Below are 17,068 nucleotides of genomic sequence, written 5' to 3' on the forward strand. Positions count from 1 at the left end.
CAAACACTTGTGGAAAACGCAGTTTTAAGTTAGTCCCTCTTTTAGAACCAATTACAACTATGACAGTGTCATACAGTTTACTTATATACACACACACATACATTTATTTACACTAGCTAGTATTTTAATTGTAAATAATAAGGAATAGGGCAAACCTTAGTTCAGCGAGATGACAACAACAAATTTACTGATGAATTTATTAATGAATTCACTATTCATTTTATTTCATTTATTGATTTTGTGTGTTTTTGCTGATGTCATTTAATGACAAATCAAGTTAAAATGCTATTGGTTACAGGATTTTAAATGATCGGGTGATATGTATTTAAACAGAGACTTTTTTTTTGTAAATGGGCTGAAGAAGTCTGCTGTTTTAGAGACAAAAAGCGCTTTACAGTTTTGTATCAGAGTTCTTTGTGAACTGCATTAAATTAGTGTTTTACATGTTGGAGTGTTAGTGTCAACGTGTTTCATTACTCCAGCTCTACCAGATCCCGAGAAGGAGGGAGGGAGGGAGGAGCAATACTGAAGTAGCTGAAAAATCACTGGAAACATGAGCCACAAAGCATTATAGAAAATTCTGAAGTTTATCTTGCATGGGATCACACATTACCAAAAGTTCAGAAAAAGATACAAAAAAAACAGATATAGTAAGCCATGAAAAGAAGACAAAAATAGCACTGAATATTGAAACTGCTACACCCAGTGTCTACACTGTCTTGCGTACAGAGAGAGAGTCATAAAACCCTAGGATATGCAGGCAGAAACAAGGGCAATGTGGAAGAAAAATACCCAGCCAGTTCCAGTAGTAGTAGGAACAGTGTGTCTTATAAAAAAGAATTTACAATCGTACTTGGATACTTTATCAACACATGCAACACTGTACGAAATGCAGGAGTCAACATTACTGGGCACATTTGCAGGTGCTGCAAAGAGCACTTCTGGCTAACAAGAAAGACTGAAACAATATTAATTTCATGAATTCTGACTTAGGAATGGGGTCCATTCCCATCATGGTATAAGAACCCCAAAAGACTTGGAGAAATTAACAAAAGGCAGGAATTCTCAAGACTCAGTACTGCAGCAGTGGCTGCAATGAACATTCTACAATGCAGGGACCAGCCAAACCCCATTTCCATAACATGCATCCATTTCTTAAACATTACTGAACCATAACATCGCTACTTATACTGTCAACACCACTTCCAGCTTTGCCTTTTTTTTACTGAAACAAGTCTTACACTCTCAAAGGACTCATGCATAGAAAGCAGGATAAGAGCAGCTGCCAAGGGACAGTAATGACTGTGTAAGTACGCAAAGAGCTATTGAATGGCAGACAATATAAACAGAGCCCATGTCACACTAAGCAGATTTGCAAATAAGACAACTTACCTGCCACTTAGCAGTCTTGAATCTCTGTACACCACAACAGGAAAAGTATAACCAAAAGCCAAAAATCTGCACTTCAGTAAATTCAAAACCATTCATCTGATTTACAATTAGAGTGCGAAATTTGCACAAAGTAACTTGAATGCTAAATTTTGCGGAAATCAAAAAAAGAACTATGCAAAGTGCAAAAGTAGTGTGCCAGGAAAGTTCCTGCACTGACAAAAGAAAATTTCTAAAATTCCATACCTCACAAATAGAACGCCCAACTGAAACAGGACTAGATGTGTTGCATCTAGCTAACTCCAATGAAGAACCTTTTGAAAACTGCACAGAAGAAAGAAGTTGAATAAAGTTACTGTCATTTTACTGGTCAGTAAGAACAGTTTTATGTTGCATACTTTATATTCAAATACATGCAATGCCTTCAGGCAACCAACAAGAAAGGAGCCATAACCTGAATAGAGAACACAGCATGACATACTGCAAACAGTCTACCAAAACTGCCCTTACGCAAGTCATTTGGTTGGTTCCTCCCCACCCACAGTTGGAAGAGTAACGGTTACTTTAACCCACATTCATTCACTGCCTGTAATATACACCAACACATGTGTGTAATGAATAGTTCAAGCTTTCACATAACATTTTAATGGTTGCAGTGAAATAAGTTTACCCAGTCATTTTCAAAGGAATTTGTTAAAACTGATACGCTGGTGTTTAATCAATACAGTAACATCAGTTTTCAGTGAATATACATGACATGCCAACAGCATTTTTAACATTTTACATCATACACTCTGGCAACTTATCACATGGCTAGTTTCACCTCAAGTGTACTCAAACTTACATCACAATTCATATCTACGGTCTACATCTCCTTACTACAAACTTAAAATAAATGAGGACTCTCCAAAGGTTTTAATCACCAACAACCTCGGTAGCAGATATCTCAACAACTTACAGGTACTCCCACAAAATACAATGTGGCACCAGTGAAGTGCCTTTAAAATGCAATAATTTTGAAAAAGCAAATACTTTGTAATCGCAGTGTGAGCCACAGGTCCAAATATTTCACTAAAGAATAGCTTCAAAAAAGTACAGTTTTGTACCTACGATAAATGTAGATGTTCGAAGATCCACATTGCTGCAGTCCTTACACTTGGGTAGTCCGCTGTCCTCGGTCGGCCCGAATATCAAAGTATTAGGCTGACGTCGGTCAAGGCGCATAAGACTGACATCAGGACGTCAGGGTACAAATGCGCATGACCGAAGTCATATCCTCAGTCTTTTCTTGCCCCAGATGTCAGAAGACCCTAAAAAGAAAGGTCAAAACCAAAAGACAGCAGAAACCAACCAACCACCCTTGCACTAATTATATGTACAATATATACAATATACACAATATATACAACCCAACCCACACAACCGCCTCTAACTACAGAGGGGAAGGAGGGAGGGTAAATTGGACTGCAGCAATGTGGATCTTCGAACATCTACATTTATGGTAGGTACAAAACTGTACTATGTTCTTCATCTCACATTGCTGCAGTCCTTACACTTGGGTAGAATCCCAAAGCAGAGGTAAGGGAGGATGGCAAAACTATAAAGCAGTAGGAGCTGCCAAAATGCCCTGTAAAATTGCAGTGGCAAAACCAGCCCTAGATTTAGAGTAAAGTGGAAGGTGGTAATGCTTAGAGAAAGTATGCACTGAACTCCAAGTAGCTGCCTCCAAAATATCTTTAGTTGCTACCCCCCTTAAAAAAGCTGTAGAAGTGGCAGTAGCCCTAGTGGAATGAGGCCTAATCCCAGCTGGAATCTCCTTACCATGATGGGAATAACAGAAAGCAATACAAAACCCAATCCACTTAGAAATAGTTTGTTTTGACACAGGCTTGCCCTGAGAACCCAAAGCAAATGAAACAAAACTGCTGAGACTGCCTGAACCCTTTAGTTCTGCTCAAATAATATCGCAACTGCCTGTGTACATCCAAAGTGTGCAAAATCTTTTCCCCTTTATTTTGGGGTTTGCATAGAAAGTAGGCAAATGAATAGTTTGGTTTAAAGCCACACTAGAAACCACTTTAGGCATAAAGGAAGGATTAGTACGCAAAGATACCCTATCCTTATGGAAAATTAAGAAAGGCTCAACTGCCATAAGGGCCTGTAATTCAGAAACCCTTCTTGCAGAGGTAATGGCCAACAAAAAGCAGTCTTCCATGATAAATATTTCAACTCGGCAGTAGCTGCAGGCTCAAAAGGTTGTAGAGTGAGTTTCTCCAACACAAAATTGAGATCCCAAGCAGGAGTAGGAGCTCTACGTGGGGGTCTTATATTCTTTGCCCCTCTAAGGAATTGCTTAAACAAAGGATGAGAAAACAATGGTGGGTCACAGTCATAGTGAGCAGAAATTGCTGCAGCATGAACCTTAATAGAAGAGAAGGACAAACCTTTGTCCAGTAACTCAGTAAGATATTGAAGAGCCACACTTAAATTTGGCTCAGAAACATCAAATTCCATTGCTGTACTCCAAAAAAAATCTCTTCCATTTATCTGCGTACACTTTCCTTGTACTAGGCCTTCTGGCCTCCAAAATAACTTTCAAAACTTGCTGTGGAAGCGGAGACCCTCCAGGGTTCAAAACAGAATATGCCAGGCTGTTAGGTGAAGAGAGTGAAGTTTGACATTGAGTAAATGACTGTTCTCTTGAGACAGCAGGTATGGAATCAAAGGCAAAGGCCATGGAGGCTCCCGTACTAGACTTCTCAGTAATGGGTACCAGTGCTGTCGAGGCCAATCTGGAGCTATTAAAATCATCTTTGGCTTGTCCTGTCTGACCTTTAGGAGTACCTTTGGGAGGAGAGGCAGAGGTGGAAAGGCATACACATGAAGATTGCTCCAATTGAAAGAAAGAGCATCCACTTTCCAGGCTGTGGGATGAAACCTTTTTGTGCAAAACTTTGGCAGCTGGTAGTTTAGTGGAGAAGCGAACAGATCTATGTCTGGAGTTCCCCATGACACTGTCAATTTCTGAAATACATGAGGATCCAATTTCCACTCGTGGGGATCCATAAGTCGTCTGCTCAACACATCTGCTAAGGAGTTCTGTGCTCCCGGCAGAAACCTTGCCTGAAGAGTTAGCTGTAAACTGAGAGCAGTCTCCCACAAAATCATTGCTTGCCTGCATAGAGGATAAGAATGTGTTCCCCCTTGCTTGTTGATGTACCACATGACAGTTGTGTTGTCTGTTAGAATCAACACCTGCCCTGGAAGAAGTAAATCCTTGAAAGCTATTAATGCAAATTGGACTGCTAACATCTCCTTCAAGTTGATATGTAGATGTTGTAGTCTGGCAGGCCACGTGTCTTGTATCCACTTTCCATTTAGATGAGCTCCCCAAGCTTTGTCTGAGGCATCTGTCGTTTGAATCTGACTCGCCTCTGGCCGGGTCACAGACAGTCCCTTGTTTAGGTGACATTCCTGAGCCCACCACAAAAATTCCTTTTGAATGCAAGGTATTATCTGAATGACAGTGTCCAAATCCTGGCAGTGCTGTGTCCATACATTTTTGAGATACCATTGTAGCTTCCTCATATGCAGTTTGGCATTGGGAAGCACCAGAATACAAGATGCCATGAACCCCAAGGCTTGAAGGACTGTCCTTGCAGTCAGCCTGGACTGATGAGACAATTGATGGAAGTAAAGGGAAAGATTCTTTTGTTTGTCCGGGGTCAAAAAGGCCATCTGGGATGCTGTATTCAGTCTCACACCCAGAAAGCACATGTCCTGAGAGGGTACTAGACTGGACTTTATTTCGTTCACAGAATACCCCAGGCATCTTAGCACTGCTATCACATATTGCAAATGATGAAGAAGTTCGTCCCTTCCTTGAGCCAGAATCAGGCAATCGTCCAAATAAGGATAGATCTGTATTCCTTTTAGCCTGAAGAAAGCTATCACTGGAGCCAGAACTTTCGTGAACACTCTGGGCGCAGTAGATAAGCCAAAGGGCAATGCAGAGAACTGATAATGAGAAGTCCCAGCCCGAAAACGCAGATACTTCCTGCAACTTAGCCTGATAGGAAGTGGAAGATTAGGAAGGGTTGCACTGCCATTAAGGCCTGTTGATTTGTATCCCATGATGCAACTTGGAGTTTAATACTCTGGGCGATAAGCCAAAAGGCAATTTGTGGTCTTGAATAGCAGGCTGTCTGCTAGGTATGGGTAAATGATGGAAGATCTGCAGTCTGTGGTATGCGACATTGATGCCAGGTATTTTGTAACACTTCATGCAGTGTTGCCTGCAATCCCTGCAATCTGAATCAGAAGCTCTGATCCTGCAAGAAATCTGAGGTTTCTTCTGCAGATTGAGATCTATTAGGGACAGGTGGGCATGCCTCCTCCTTTCTAGAGTTTTGAAAAGTCTCATCATGCCTTCTTATCACTGTGCCAGTCATGGCTGATCTAAATAGCTTCCAGTGCATCATATAGCTACATTTCAAAAAATACTAACCTGTTGTATGTTATTTACCATTTCTATTTCATATGACCCTCTTGTCAAGAGCTTCATCAGTGGTGTGATCAAGCATAAAACTCTGTATATGTATCATGTGGAAACTGGCAGTTTAAAGCTCTAGCTGAGAGAGTGTGAAGTGTATACTTTTTTTCCCCCTAATCCCCTTGCTTCCCTTTCAGAAGGTAGGGTTTTAGTAGCTAGTTTTACACTGGGTCGACCCTGGGATGGACCCTGGATATTGTTTATTGTTTCTAAAGGGGCAAGGGCCTTGTAAAGTGACAGGCACCCTAAAATCTCTGTAAAATGCTGGGGGGGGGGGCAGGCTGCTGAGCAGAGCACATTAATCAGCAGAGCATCATTGAAAGAAGAATCTAAGGAGGAAAGAACAGGAGGTAGGGCATAGGTGCTGCAGAAGGTACAGGCAGGTCTGTTCTTTCGGGAATTTGCTGCCAATGAATTTTTTGTTGCTGCCATTGGAACTGCTCTCTCGCATGCATGCAAGGGTTCCCCTGGAGGGGATTCTTCTCTTCGGAGGTAGCTGGAATGGATTAGAGAAAGGAGAATCCTCAAAAATTAGGCTGGTCTGTAATCTGTTTCATCATAAGGTCTCATCCTGGGGCAGAATCATTGCCCTAGGTCTCTTAGGGGAGGCTGCTCTCAGGTGAGGTTCTGTGCTAGAGAGCCCTCTCTGAAAAGAGAGTCAAGTCTCTAATTGGCAAATCAAATTGAGTGCCAAGGTGAGAGCTTCTGAGAACTAGAAGAGGGCCACTGGAGGATTTGGTAAGAGGCACTGATTTGGTAGACTTGGCTGTTTTGCTTCTGGCGCTGCTGGAAATGCCTGGCTGCTGTGGAGGCCTAGACACACACGTGGAAGGGTAGAGACATCCAGGGAATGGTGTCGATACGCCAGTGGGTATTTCAAAATGTAGCAGGGGCTCTTGCAAATGTAGTAGGCTTCGTACCAGAGATAGATTCGGCTCGGTTTAGATCAAACCGAGACCTTTCGGTGGTTTACTTACGCGGTTTACTTGCTGAAAGGTTGGCCGAAACCTTTTTCTTTTTGGTTCGGCTCCTTCGTTTTATGCTTTTGGTGGAAAGTGTAAACGGCGGTTCCGATTTACACAATTACTGAAAAACTTGTACCGAAAAATTGACCCAGAAGGCGGTTTCGACCGGTTGTGAACACAAGGCTGACAGTAAGAAACGGGGTGGGCTGGGCCGCCGTGGTAAGGGCAGGTTAAACCAACAGAGATGACGTCGGGGATGAAGCGACATCAGCCGGCCGGACCCGGACTTTGGAATCCGCCGACTGGGACGGCTGCCTGACACACAGACCAGCCAGCTGTTGACTGCAGATGCATCCATGAAGGACATCATGAAGGTAAGCCTCCTTGAGATCCAGAGTCACCATCCAGTGATCTTTGCCCAGCAGAGGTAAAAGCTGTTGTAACGTCAACATTTTGAACTTGGGAATGTCCAGATAAGTGTTGAGGATAGATAAATCCAAAATTGGTCTCCACGTGTTCCCCTTCTTTGGTACTAGGAACAGGCGAGAATAAAATCCTAGGCCCACTTCTGGCAGAGGGACCGGCTGCATGGCCCCTATTTGAAGCAGCAGAGAAATTTGTTTGTGAGCCTCTATTCTTTGCTGAGGAGGAACGTCTGGCATGCCTTTGAAAGGAGGCAAGGTATGGAAATAAAACCTGTAACCTTGGTGTATGATATCCAATACCCATCTGTCTTGGGTAATTAAACTCCAATTTTCCTTGAAGAGTGCCAGCCTTCCTCCCAAAGGTGCTGCCAGACGAGAAGGCTCTGGCAGCTGAAAAGGTAGGTCATTGGGCCTGTTTACGAAAGGACTGGCCCCTGCCCTCACCGAAGACTGTGCAGGTGAACTCCCTGTTCTAGGCCTGAAAGAGCCCTGAGCTCTGCCCCTACCACGTCTAGATCTACCCCTAGACTGTGAATCATAAGAAGGGTACGTCCACCCCTTAGCAGGCCAATTCCTACTAAACTTCGGAGGCTGAACTTGCAAAAAATCTTTAACAGTCTGCATAGACTTAACCTTGTCTTCCATTTTCTTTAAGACTGCCTCCACAGGAGAACCAAACAACACATCAGACTGTAAAGGAGCATCTAAAATCCTTGTCTTAACATGGTCAGATAAATTCTAATCCCTCAGCCAGGCGTGCCTGCGAAGAACTGACCCAGTGGCAGCCACCCTAGACGAGGCCTGTACAGCATCAAAACCACATTGTAAAGAATGCTTACCCACCTGTTCAGAAACATGTACCAAATCTTGCAATTCTTTACACTCAATACCTTCCGCCAGAGCATCTACCTTAGACTTCAATTGAGAAAGTAGATAATTTTGATACTTTAACATGTGAAACTGGCAATTCAAAGCCCTCATAGCTAAGGTGGAAGAAGTATAGACTTTCTTTCCCCATCTATCCAAAGCTCTGGCCTCTTTATCTGGAGGGACCGGATTTTTTACAACAGAGGCCTTGACACCCTTAGGTCCCTGACTAACAGTTTCTGGGTCCGCCCTAGGACTCTTATAAAGATATTTATGAGCTTCAGGCACCCTATAATACCTATCCGGTTTAACAGGAGCAGGAGGCAAAGAATCAGGATTAAGTGAAGCCTCTGCAAACACATCTTCCACAACATCCAGAACAGGAGGAATAGCCAAAGGCCTATGCTGGGGTAAAAGCAAAAATTCCCTAAGCCTTTTCCTGGAATCAGAGAAATCCTGACCTTCCCACTTAAAATGCTCCCTCATGGAATGAAGAGTCTCTGAAAAAGAAAAATCCTCTGGAGGAGAAGCAGAAGGAGTAGAATCATCCACATCAGAATCAGAATAAGGAGAATACTCCTGCAAGTCTTCAGCCGAAGACTCTGAAACATCCGAAGCCTGCTCAAAACTCCCCAACTCTGGTTCCACCCTAGGCCTCTTATCAGGAGGGGGCAAAGAACCTCTAATCAAAGTAATTAAATCTTCTGCCATTTTAAGCATGTGCTTCTTGGGCACAGATCCTGATGAACTAGGAGTGACACCAACAGAAGCTAAACCTGTCCTGCCTCTGGGAGAAGCCTTGGAAACAGAAGGAGAGGGCCTAACCACCCTAGGAAGGGAGGGGAGTACCGTAACCTGAGAAGCCCTTTCAGCCTGACCTGCCTCCTGAGAGGCCACATCCTGCAATAACAAAGTCTCCCCCTGGGACTCCAGAGAACCCTCCGGCGGAACCACCAGTTCCACTGACACCTCTAAAGAACCGGCGTCCGGTACGGACGACTCTTCTTGCCTGGGTTTAGCTGCTTTGTCTTTGCGCTTCTTCGAAGAAGCGGGCGTCGGAGCATCCGACGGCATATTATAACTGCACCGCTTCCCGAAGACCAACCTGGCACAATCTAACCTTCGCTTAATAGTGCGCTTATTGAACCTAGCACAAAAGCGACACCCAACAACGTCGTGCTCAGGCCCCAAACAAGGAATACACAAAGTATGATAATCTCTATGCGGTACCTGTTTCCCACAAGAAATACAGTTATTCACTTTTTCTGACATCCGGTAAACCACTGAGGCAAGAAAAAACTAAAATAATCCCCAACAGGGTACTTAGCCCACTTTGACTCGGTCTGAAACTCCGAATTCGAAAAATTTCAGAACGGCACTTGCAACGCTGCTTCTGCATCGGACCATGCGGCAAAAAAGACTGAGGATATGACGTCGGTCATGCGCATTTGTACCCTGACGTCCTGATGTCAGTCTTATGCGCCTTGACCGACGTCAGCCTAATACTTTGATATTCGGGCCGACCGAGGACAGCGGACTACCCAAGTGTAAGGACTGCAGCAATGTGAGATGAAGAACATCTGCAGAATTACAAAACCTCTATTTTAAATTTCCCAACTTTACCAAACCATTGCAACACTGTGCCTCTAAAAACAATGAAATACTGTGCCAAAATGTTTTTTTTCATATCAGCACAATGCATGCAAAGCCTGCACTAATCCAGTAACAACTTCACTTGCAGGAACTACACTTCTAGAAAAATAACTCGAAGCTTGCAATACAATTCCAGTAGTCTGAGGGCAATTTTACATCAAAGAATACATATACAATTCGAAGAAAGTTGAACAGTACAGAAAAATACAGATATGACAGAGTCTTCCACTGATCCCACACAATCTGTGGCCTCATAGGCACAAGTTGCAATACTTTACTCAGTTTTTAATAACCCAGGTTGCTGTGTCAAGTTACACACAGACACTGGGGAAAGTACAGTTGTGTACACTTACCATAAATGTAGGTGTTAGAGTGTGCGCACTGTTGCAGTCATTACATTTGGGTAATCCTGCTGGCAGGTTGCCCTCAATCGGCCTGAATTCCAAAGTCCTGGGTCCTGCTTCGGCTGCTGTCGCCCCTTCCCTGACGTCAGGTCGTCAGGGGTATAAAAGATGCGGCCGACGTCATTTTCTTTAGTTTTTCTTGCCCCAAATGTCAGGTGCCCCCTAAAAGGGTAGCCAAAATTTATATACATATATATATATATATATATATATATATATATATATACATACATGCATGCACCAATATAAACTTTGCCTTCATCTACAAATACACCACATAGGTTGTATAAATCAGAGAAGGAAAGATAGGTTCCATCAGAAGAAAGGGGGATGGCTGGTGGGTAACCCGGACTGCAACAGTGAATACACTTGAACATCTACATTTATGGTAAGTGTACACAACTGTACTATGTTCTTCGTGTTTCACTGTTGTAGTCATTACATTTGGGTAGAGTCCCAAAGCTATGGTTGGGAGGCTGGAGCTAAACAGCATTAGGAGCGGCTATGAGGCCCTGCAGAACTGCAGTGGCAAAGAAAGCCTGCCCTGGATTTAGAGTGGAGTGGCAGATGATAGTGCTTTGTAAACTGAATTCCAAATAGCAGCCTCTAAAATGTCCTTGGTTGGTACTCCCCTGAGAAAGGCTGCTGAAGTGGCTGCAGCTCTGGTTGAATGTGGCCTAATGCCCTTAGGCACTGGCTTGCCATGGTGTAAGTAGCAGAAACGAATGCAGTGGCCTATCCACTTTGAAATAGTCTGCTTTGAGATAGCCTTTCCTTTTGATCGTGCAGCATATGCCACTAGTAATTGCTGTCTTTCTGAAAACTTTGGTTCTGTCCAAGTAGAATCTAAGCTGTCTGTGTATGTCCAAAGAATGCAGAATTCTCTCCCCCTTGTTCTGTGGATTTGGATAAAAAGTTGGCAGATGAATAGTTTGGTTAAGAGCCACACTGGACACCACCTTAGGCATAAATGTTGGGTTTGTCCTCAGAGACCCTGTCTGGATAAAAAAAATGATAAAAGGTTCCACGGCCATGAGTGCCTGTAGCTCTGAAACTCATCTTGCAGAAGTTATTGTTAGGAGCAGAGCTGTTTTCCAAGACAAAAACTTTATATCAGCTGGCTCAAAAGAAGGCAGGGTGAGTTTTTCCAAGACATAGTTGAGGTCCCATGCAGGCATTGGTGATCTCCTTGGAGGCCTTAAATTTTTGGCTCCTCTGAGGTACTGCTTTAATAAGGGATGAGAAAACATTGGTGGCTCTGTATTGTAATGAGCCGAAATGGCAGAGGCATGAATTTTAATAGATGAAAAAGATAGGCCTTTGTCCAGCATTTCAGTTAAGTATTATAAAATCTGAGGAATATTTGGCACAGCTGTATCAGTTCCTTGAGCCTGGTTCCAAGCACAGAATCTCTTCCATTTTCCAGCATAAGATTTTCTAGTACTAGGCCTTCTGGCCTCCAAAATAACATCCATCACAGCTTTACTGGGAGGTGTGTTTTGTATGACTACATTATCCGCCATGCTGCCAGGTTTAAAGTCCTGAGTTGGCTGTGCAGGATCTGATTGTTTTGCTGGGACAGTAGGTGAGGTATTTGAGGTAAGGTCCAAGCTGGGCACTGAGAGAAGTTCTTTAGGATTGGAAACCAGTACTGGCGGGGCCAGTCTGGGGCAATCAGTATTATTTTTGGCTTCTCCTGTCTAACCTTTAGGAGTACCTCGGGGAGGACAGACAGTGGGGGGGGAAGGCATATACTGATAGGTTTTTCCAGCTGAAAGATAGGGCGTCCAATTTCCATGCTTGTCTGTGATAAGTCCTTGTGCAGAATCTTTTTGTTGGTAGTTGTGAGGGGAGGCAAATAGATGTCCAGGCATCCCCATTTCCTTGTTATCATGCTGAAGACTTGTGGATCCAGCTGCCACTCGTGGGGATCCATGAGGTTTCTGCTTAGTTCATCTGCCAGAGTATTTTTCCTTCCTGGCAGGAATTGTGCCTGCAGATGTACTTGGTAAGTTAATGCTGTGTCCCACAAAGTCATGGCTAGTCTGCAAAGGGGGGTAGGAATGCGTGCCCCCCTGCTTGTTTATATACCACATGACCAAGGTGTTGTCTGTCTTTATCAGTAGTTGTCCTGGATGAAGTAGGTCCTTGAAGGCTGTCAGGGCATTCTGAACAGCTAGCATCTCTTTTTGATTGATATGTAGATGCATTTGGGTAAAGGACCATGTGCCCTGAATGCATCTTCCTGCCATGTGGGCCCCCCAGGCATAATCTGATGCATCCGTTGTTAGTGTCTGCCTGGCTGGGGTAATGTGAACGGCTGTCCCTTGTTTTGGTGACACGACTTTGCTCACCATCGAAACTCCTGTTGTAAGCAGGGAATGAGAGTAATCATTGTTTCCAGGCTGTGGCAATGTTGAGTCCAAACACTTTTTAGGTACCATTGAAGTTTCCTCATATGCAGTCTTGCATATGGAATTAGTAGGATGCAGGATGCCATGAAGCCCAAAGCCTGCAGAATCTTTCTTGCAGATAACTGGGCCTTTGTTGCCAACATTTTGAAACAGGTAGTCAGTTGTCTTTGTCTGGCGTGAGATAAGCCATCTCGGCAGTTGTATTTAAGCTTTCACCCAGGAATATTATCTCTTGAGAGGGTACTAGTTTTGATTTCTTTTCGTTGACTGTGTACCCTAGGCATGTTAGAAGTCTTTCAACAAACGCCAGATGCTGTAGAAGAATGTCCTTGCTCTCTGAATTAGACAGTTGTCCAAGTAAGGAAATATTTGTATTCCTTTGTCTGCAGAATGCAATTACTGGTGCCAGGCACTTTGTAAAGACCCTGGACGCAGTAGATAAGCCAAAGGGCAGTGCAGAGAATTGGTAATGCATTGAGCCAGCCTTGAATCTGAGGTATCTTCTGAATAATTGCCTGATTGGGACATGCAGGTATGCCACTTTTAGGTCTAAAGTCACAAGCCAAGCGTTCTTGCTCAGCATGGGCAGTAGCTGCTGCAAAGTCAACATCTTGAATTTTGGTATATCCAGGAATAGATAGGTCCAGCACTGGTCTCCAGGCCTTGTCCTTTCTGGGTACCAAGAACAGTCTTGAGTAAAATCCTTGTCCCTGCTCTTGCTCTGGTACTTTAAATGGCCCCCATGTCCATGAGGGATGAGACTTATTTTTGTGCCTCTGCCCATTGATTTTTTGTCAGATCTGGCCAGCCGTTTGCCTTTGGCAGGGAATGGAAATGGAACTTGTGCCCTTGTGACACGATATTTAGAACTCACTTGTCCTGGGTTATAATGTGCCAATTTTGAGAAAAAAGTGCTAATTTTCCCCCTAAGGGTGCTGCCAGGAGATAAGTGCTTGGTGCAGGCAAGGGGAAGTCATTGGGACTGTTTCCTGTATGGTTGTGATTTGTCTTCTCCAACTTTGGAGGTAGTAGCACCCCATTGCTTTGACCTGTATGAACTTTGCACCTGGGATCTGCCTCTAGGGCGTCTGGATCTGCCCCTTTGAGGTCTGTCTGACACAGGAAAGGACAGATTCTTTGTAGGCCAGTGTCTACTAAACCTACGTGGCTGTAACTTGTAACAAATTATCATGCTGTAAAGGTGCATCTAATAATTTAACTTTGACATGGTCAGGCAGATTTTGTTCCTTTAACCAAGCATGTCTCCTAATTACAGAACCCGTAACTGTGGCCCTGCAGGAGGCCTTTAAAGAATCAAAACCACATTGCAAAGTATGCTTTCCAACCTGTTCAGCCGCATGCAATAAATCCTGCATTTCCTTGTTTTCTGCACATTTAGAGTTTAATAACATTTTCTGTTTAAGCAATGCCATGACTTGTTGCTGATATTTGAGCATATGAAACTGACAATTCAAGGCCCTTATAGCCAAGGTAGCAGATGCGCAAACCTTTTTCCCCATCTATCCAGTGCCCTAGAATCTGTCAGAGGGGGTAGGGTTTTTTGCAGCAGAAGCCTTAACTCCTTTGGGACCCTGTGAAACAGTTTCTGGGTCTGCTGCAGGGTTTGTAAAAAGGAATTTGAGAGTCAGGAACCCTGTAATATCTGTCAGGCTTAACAGGAGCTGGAGGTAAGGAGTCAGGGGTAAGACTAGACTCCGAAAACACATCATCTACAATGTCTAACACAGGTGGAATGGCTAGTGGCCTGTCTTGAGGTAGTAAAAGGAAATCCCTGAGCCTCTTTTTAGATTCTGAAAAATCTTGGCTCTCCCAGTGGAAATGCTCCCTCATGGTATGCAAGGTTTCCCCAAAAGAATAGTCCTCCAGAGGAGAAGCTGAAGGTATAGATTCTTCAGCATCAGAATCCTCATGGGGGGGGGGGGGGTATTCCTGGTCAGAAGAGGAATCAGAAGAAATAGAAACCTGATCTGAAGATTCACAGTCAGTCTCTTGCCTAGGCCTCTTATCAGGAGGGGGATGGGAACTCCTAATCAAGGTAATTAAATCTTCGGCCATTTTGAGCATCTGTTTTTTGGGCATAGAGAACTGTCCACGTGGTTCTTGAGTTTGTTTCTTTGCTTTAGAAGGTGCTTTAGCCTTTGCCTTTGAAGCTTGAGGTTGGTTTAATGTAAAGATGTTTAGGTCTGAATACACCCTCAGAAGCCGGTGCCTGCTCAGCGGCTCCGGACCCATCTGAAGGAATAGTATCCAAGGTTCCAATACCTTGAGTTTCCAGCGGCATGGCTGACACCACGTGGGGGTCAGTAGCGGCCTGCGACTCTAAAGTAGCGGGTGTCAGGGGCTGCGAAAGCGCCTCACTGAGATCCGGCGACTGGCTTAGGAGAAGCTTTGTCGTCGGTTTTGGGCCTCGGTTGTGTCTCTCTCTCCTCTTCTTTGCATTTTTTGTGAACTCCGGTAGTCGGATGACTATCTGACGACATTTCTGGATAATTAAACCTGCGTCCAAAATAGTTTAAAGCAAAATCATACCGACGCTTAATAGTGCGTTGGTTAAATCTAGCACAAAACCGACAACCAGAAACGTTGTGATCAAGGGCCTAGGCATGGAATAAGAGTGGAAGTCCTTATGAGGTATTTGCTTCCCACAAGAAATACAATTAACTTTTTCTGACATCAGCCTGAGGGAAGAAAAAAAGTTTCCCCAACGGGGTACTTAGCTTTATTGAAGACTTCGGATCAGAAACTCGAACAAGAAAATCTCAGAAGTCGGCCGAGCGGCACTTGCAAACTGCTTCTGCTTTGGGCACCACGCGGCAAGAAAGACTAAAGAAAATGGTGTCGGCCGCATCTTTTATACCCCTGACGACCTGATGTCAGGGAAGGGGTGACAGCAGCCGACGCAGGACCCAGGACTTTGGAATTCAGGCCGACTGAAGGCAACCTGCCAGCAGGATTACCCAAATGTAATCACTGCAACAGTGAAACACGAAGAACATCTGGGAACAAATCTCTGGTAGTCACGGGCATACTCTAATAAATTACAGTTGTGTTAGGAACTTCTATAACTGCAAATGTTCAAACATTCACTGTAGTACTGACTTTTAGGATTTTCTTCCTGCAGGAGCCTGAGGCTGGCTTGATCAAACAGCTGTGACATTCTCCCATAGCCAGGTAGACCCCCACCGATATCAGGACTTGGGCTCAAGTCTTTTTTGCACCATACTACAAGCATACATTTACAAGGTCCAGAGCATGACCTATCCAGACTTGGTCTAGACCTTGGCAGGGGCTAGAACAGGGCATCTGAAGAAGGATTTAAAAGTGCCAAAATATAAGATGCTAACATTGCAGACCCTTCGGCTTCTCTTCCCTTAAGCTAAGCTATTGTGACCCAGAGACCAATCGTAGAAGCACTAAAACCTTCACAATCAACCTAGGCATGAGAGAAGCACACCTCCATCCACCTACAACAAGAACAGACAAATAGTATCTCGGGGTCGTAAGCAGGTGGAGGATTCTTGCGATCAATTTGCCAGGTGTGTCAAGGAAGCCTCGTGTTAAAGAGGTCCACTCACTGAGGCAGCATGAGTTTCTGCAAACAATAACCAAACTCGCCTCCAGCAGGACCACACAATAAACCAGAAAAAAACTGCTGAAATGCCAATAACAAGTCCACCCGATATCCAAAGAAATTTATTGTAGCAAAACACAGGCAGAAGGGAGACAGCGGTTTTCAGGTGTATGTAATAGCGTTTTTTAAGTTAACAGTAACCGTAAAGACTATACAATCTGTTGAAGTCCTAGTGACGAAAGCGCTTATCTCCTGTGTTTTGCTACAATAAATGTCTTTGGATATCGGGTGGACTTGTTATTGGCATTTCAGCAGTTTTTTTCTAGTTTCTACAAACACTTTTTTATGGGGAAAAACAATTCTGTCTGATTCAAAAGGGTACTATGAGTAGCATTTCTTGGTCTCTCCTCCTTTGCTTTTTGGGCCACCCTGGAAGTAGGAATATTGGACGGAATAGACCACATAGCCAATAGAGAATATATGTATACTGAACCAAGCCTTTTTGTGTACTGCATTTATTTTACTTAGTTAAGCTGAATGGTGAGCTGGTCCATAGACCCCCCTTCATCCATGACCCAGGCTAAACAGGCACTAACTTTGTTTCAACATCAATTAAAAAGTTGTTCAATATTTCAACACAAATACTTACAATTCACATTAGACTTCAAGGACATTTCATAAGCAATACATGCCAAAAAGTTGTGCTATATGTGACCACCTGTAACACTCTTGTTTCCATATGGGTTTAAACACCTTTACTGCTTGAAACATTGTCAACATTTATGCAGATATTTCTTCTTCCTTGTG

General features: G+C 43.7%; 1 protein-coding gene across 1 annotated transcript in view; it reads right to left on the reverse strand.

Annotated features, from left to right (window-relative positions):
- The window catches only part of GATAD2A (GATA zinc finger domain containing 2A), a 1,922,743-nt gene that overhangs the window by 452,640 nt on the left and 1,453,035 nt on the right, over positions 1-17,068 (reverse strand). Inside the window, exon 8 of the mRNA XM_044054781.1 lies at positions 1,636-1,713. Within this exon, the coding sequence (XP_043910716.1) occupies positions 1,636-1,713 (78 nt within the window). The remainder of the gene's footprint in view (positions 1-1,635; positions 1,714-17,068) is intronic.

Source organism: Protopterus annectens, chromosome 13.part0 (assembly GCF_019279795.1).
Source record: "Protopterus annectens isolate FY-2018-M chromosome 13.part0, PAN1.0, whole genome shotgun sequence".
NCBI lineage: Eukaryota > Metazoa > Chordata > Ceratodontiformes > Protopteridae > Protopterus > Protopterus annectens.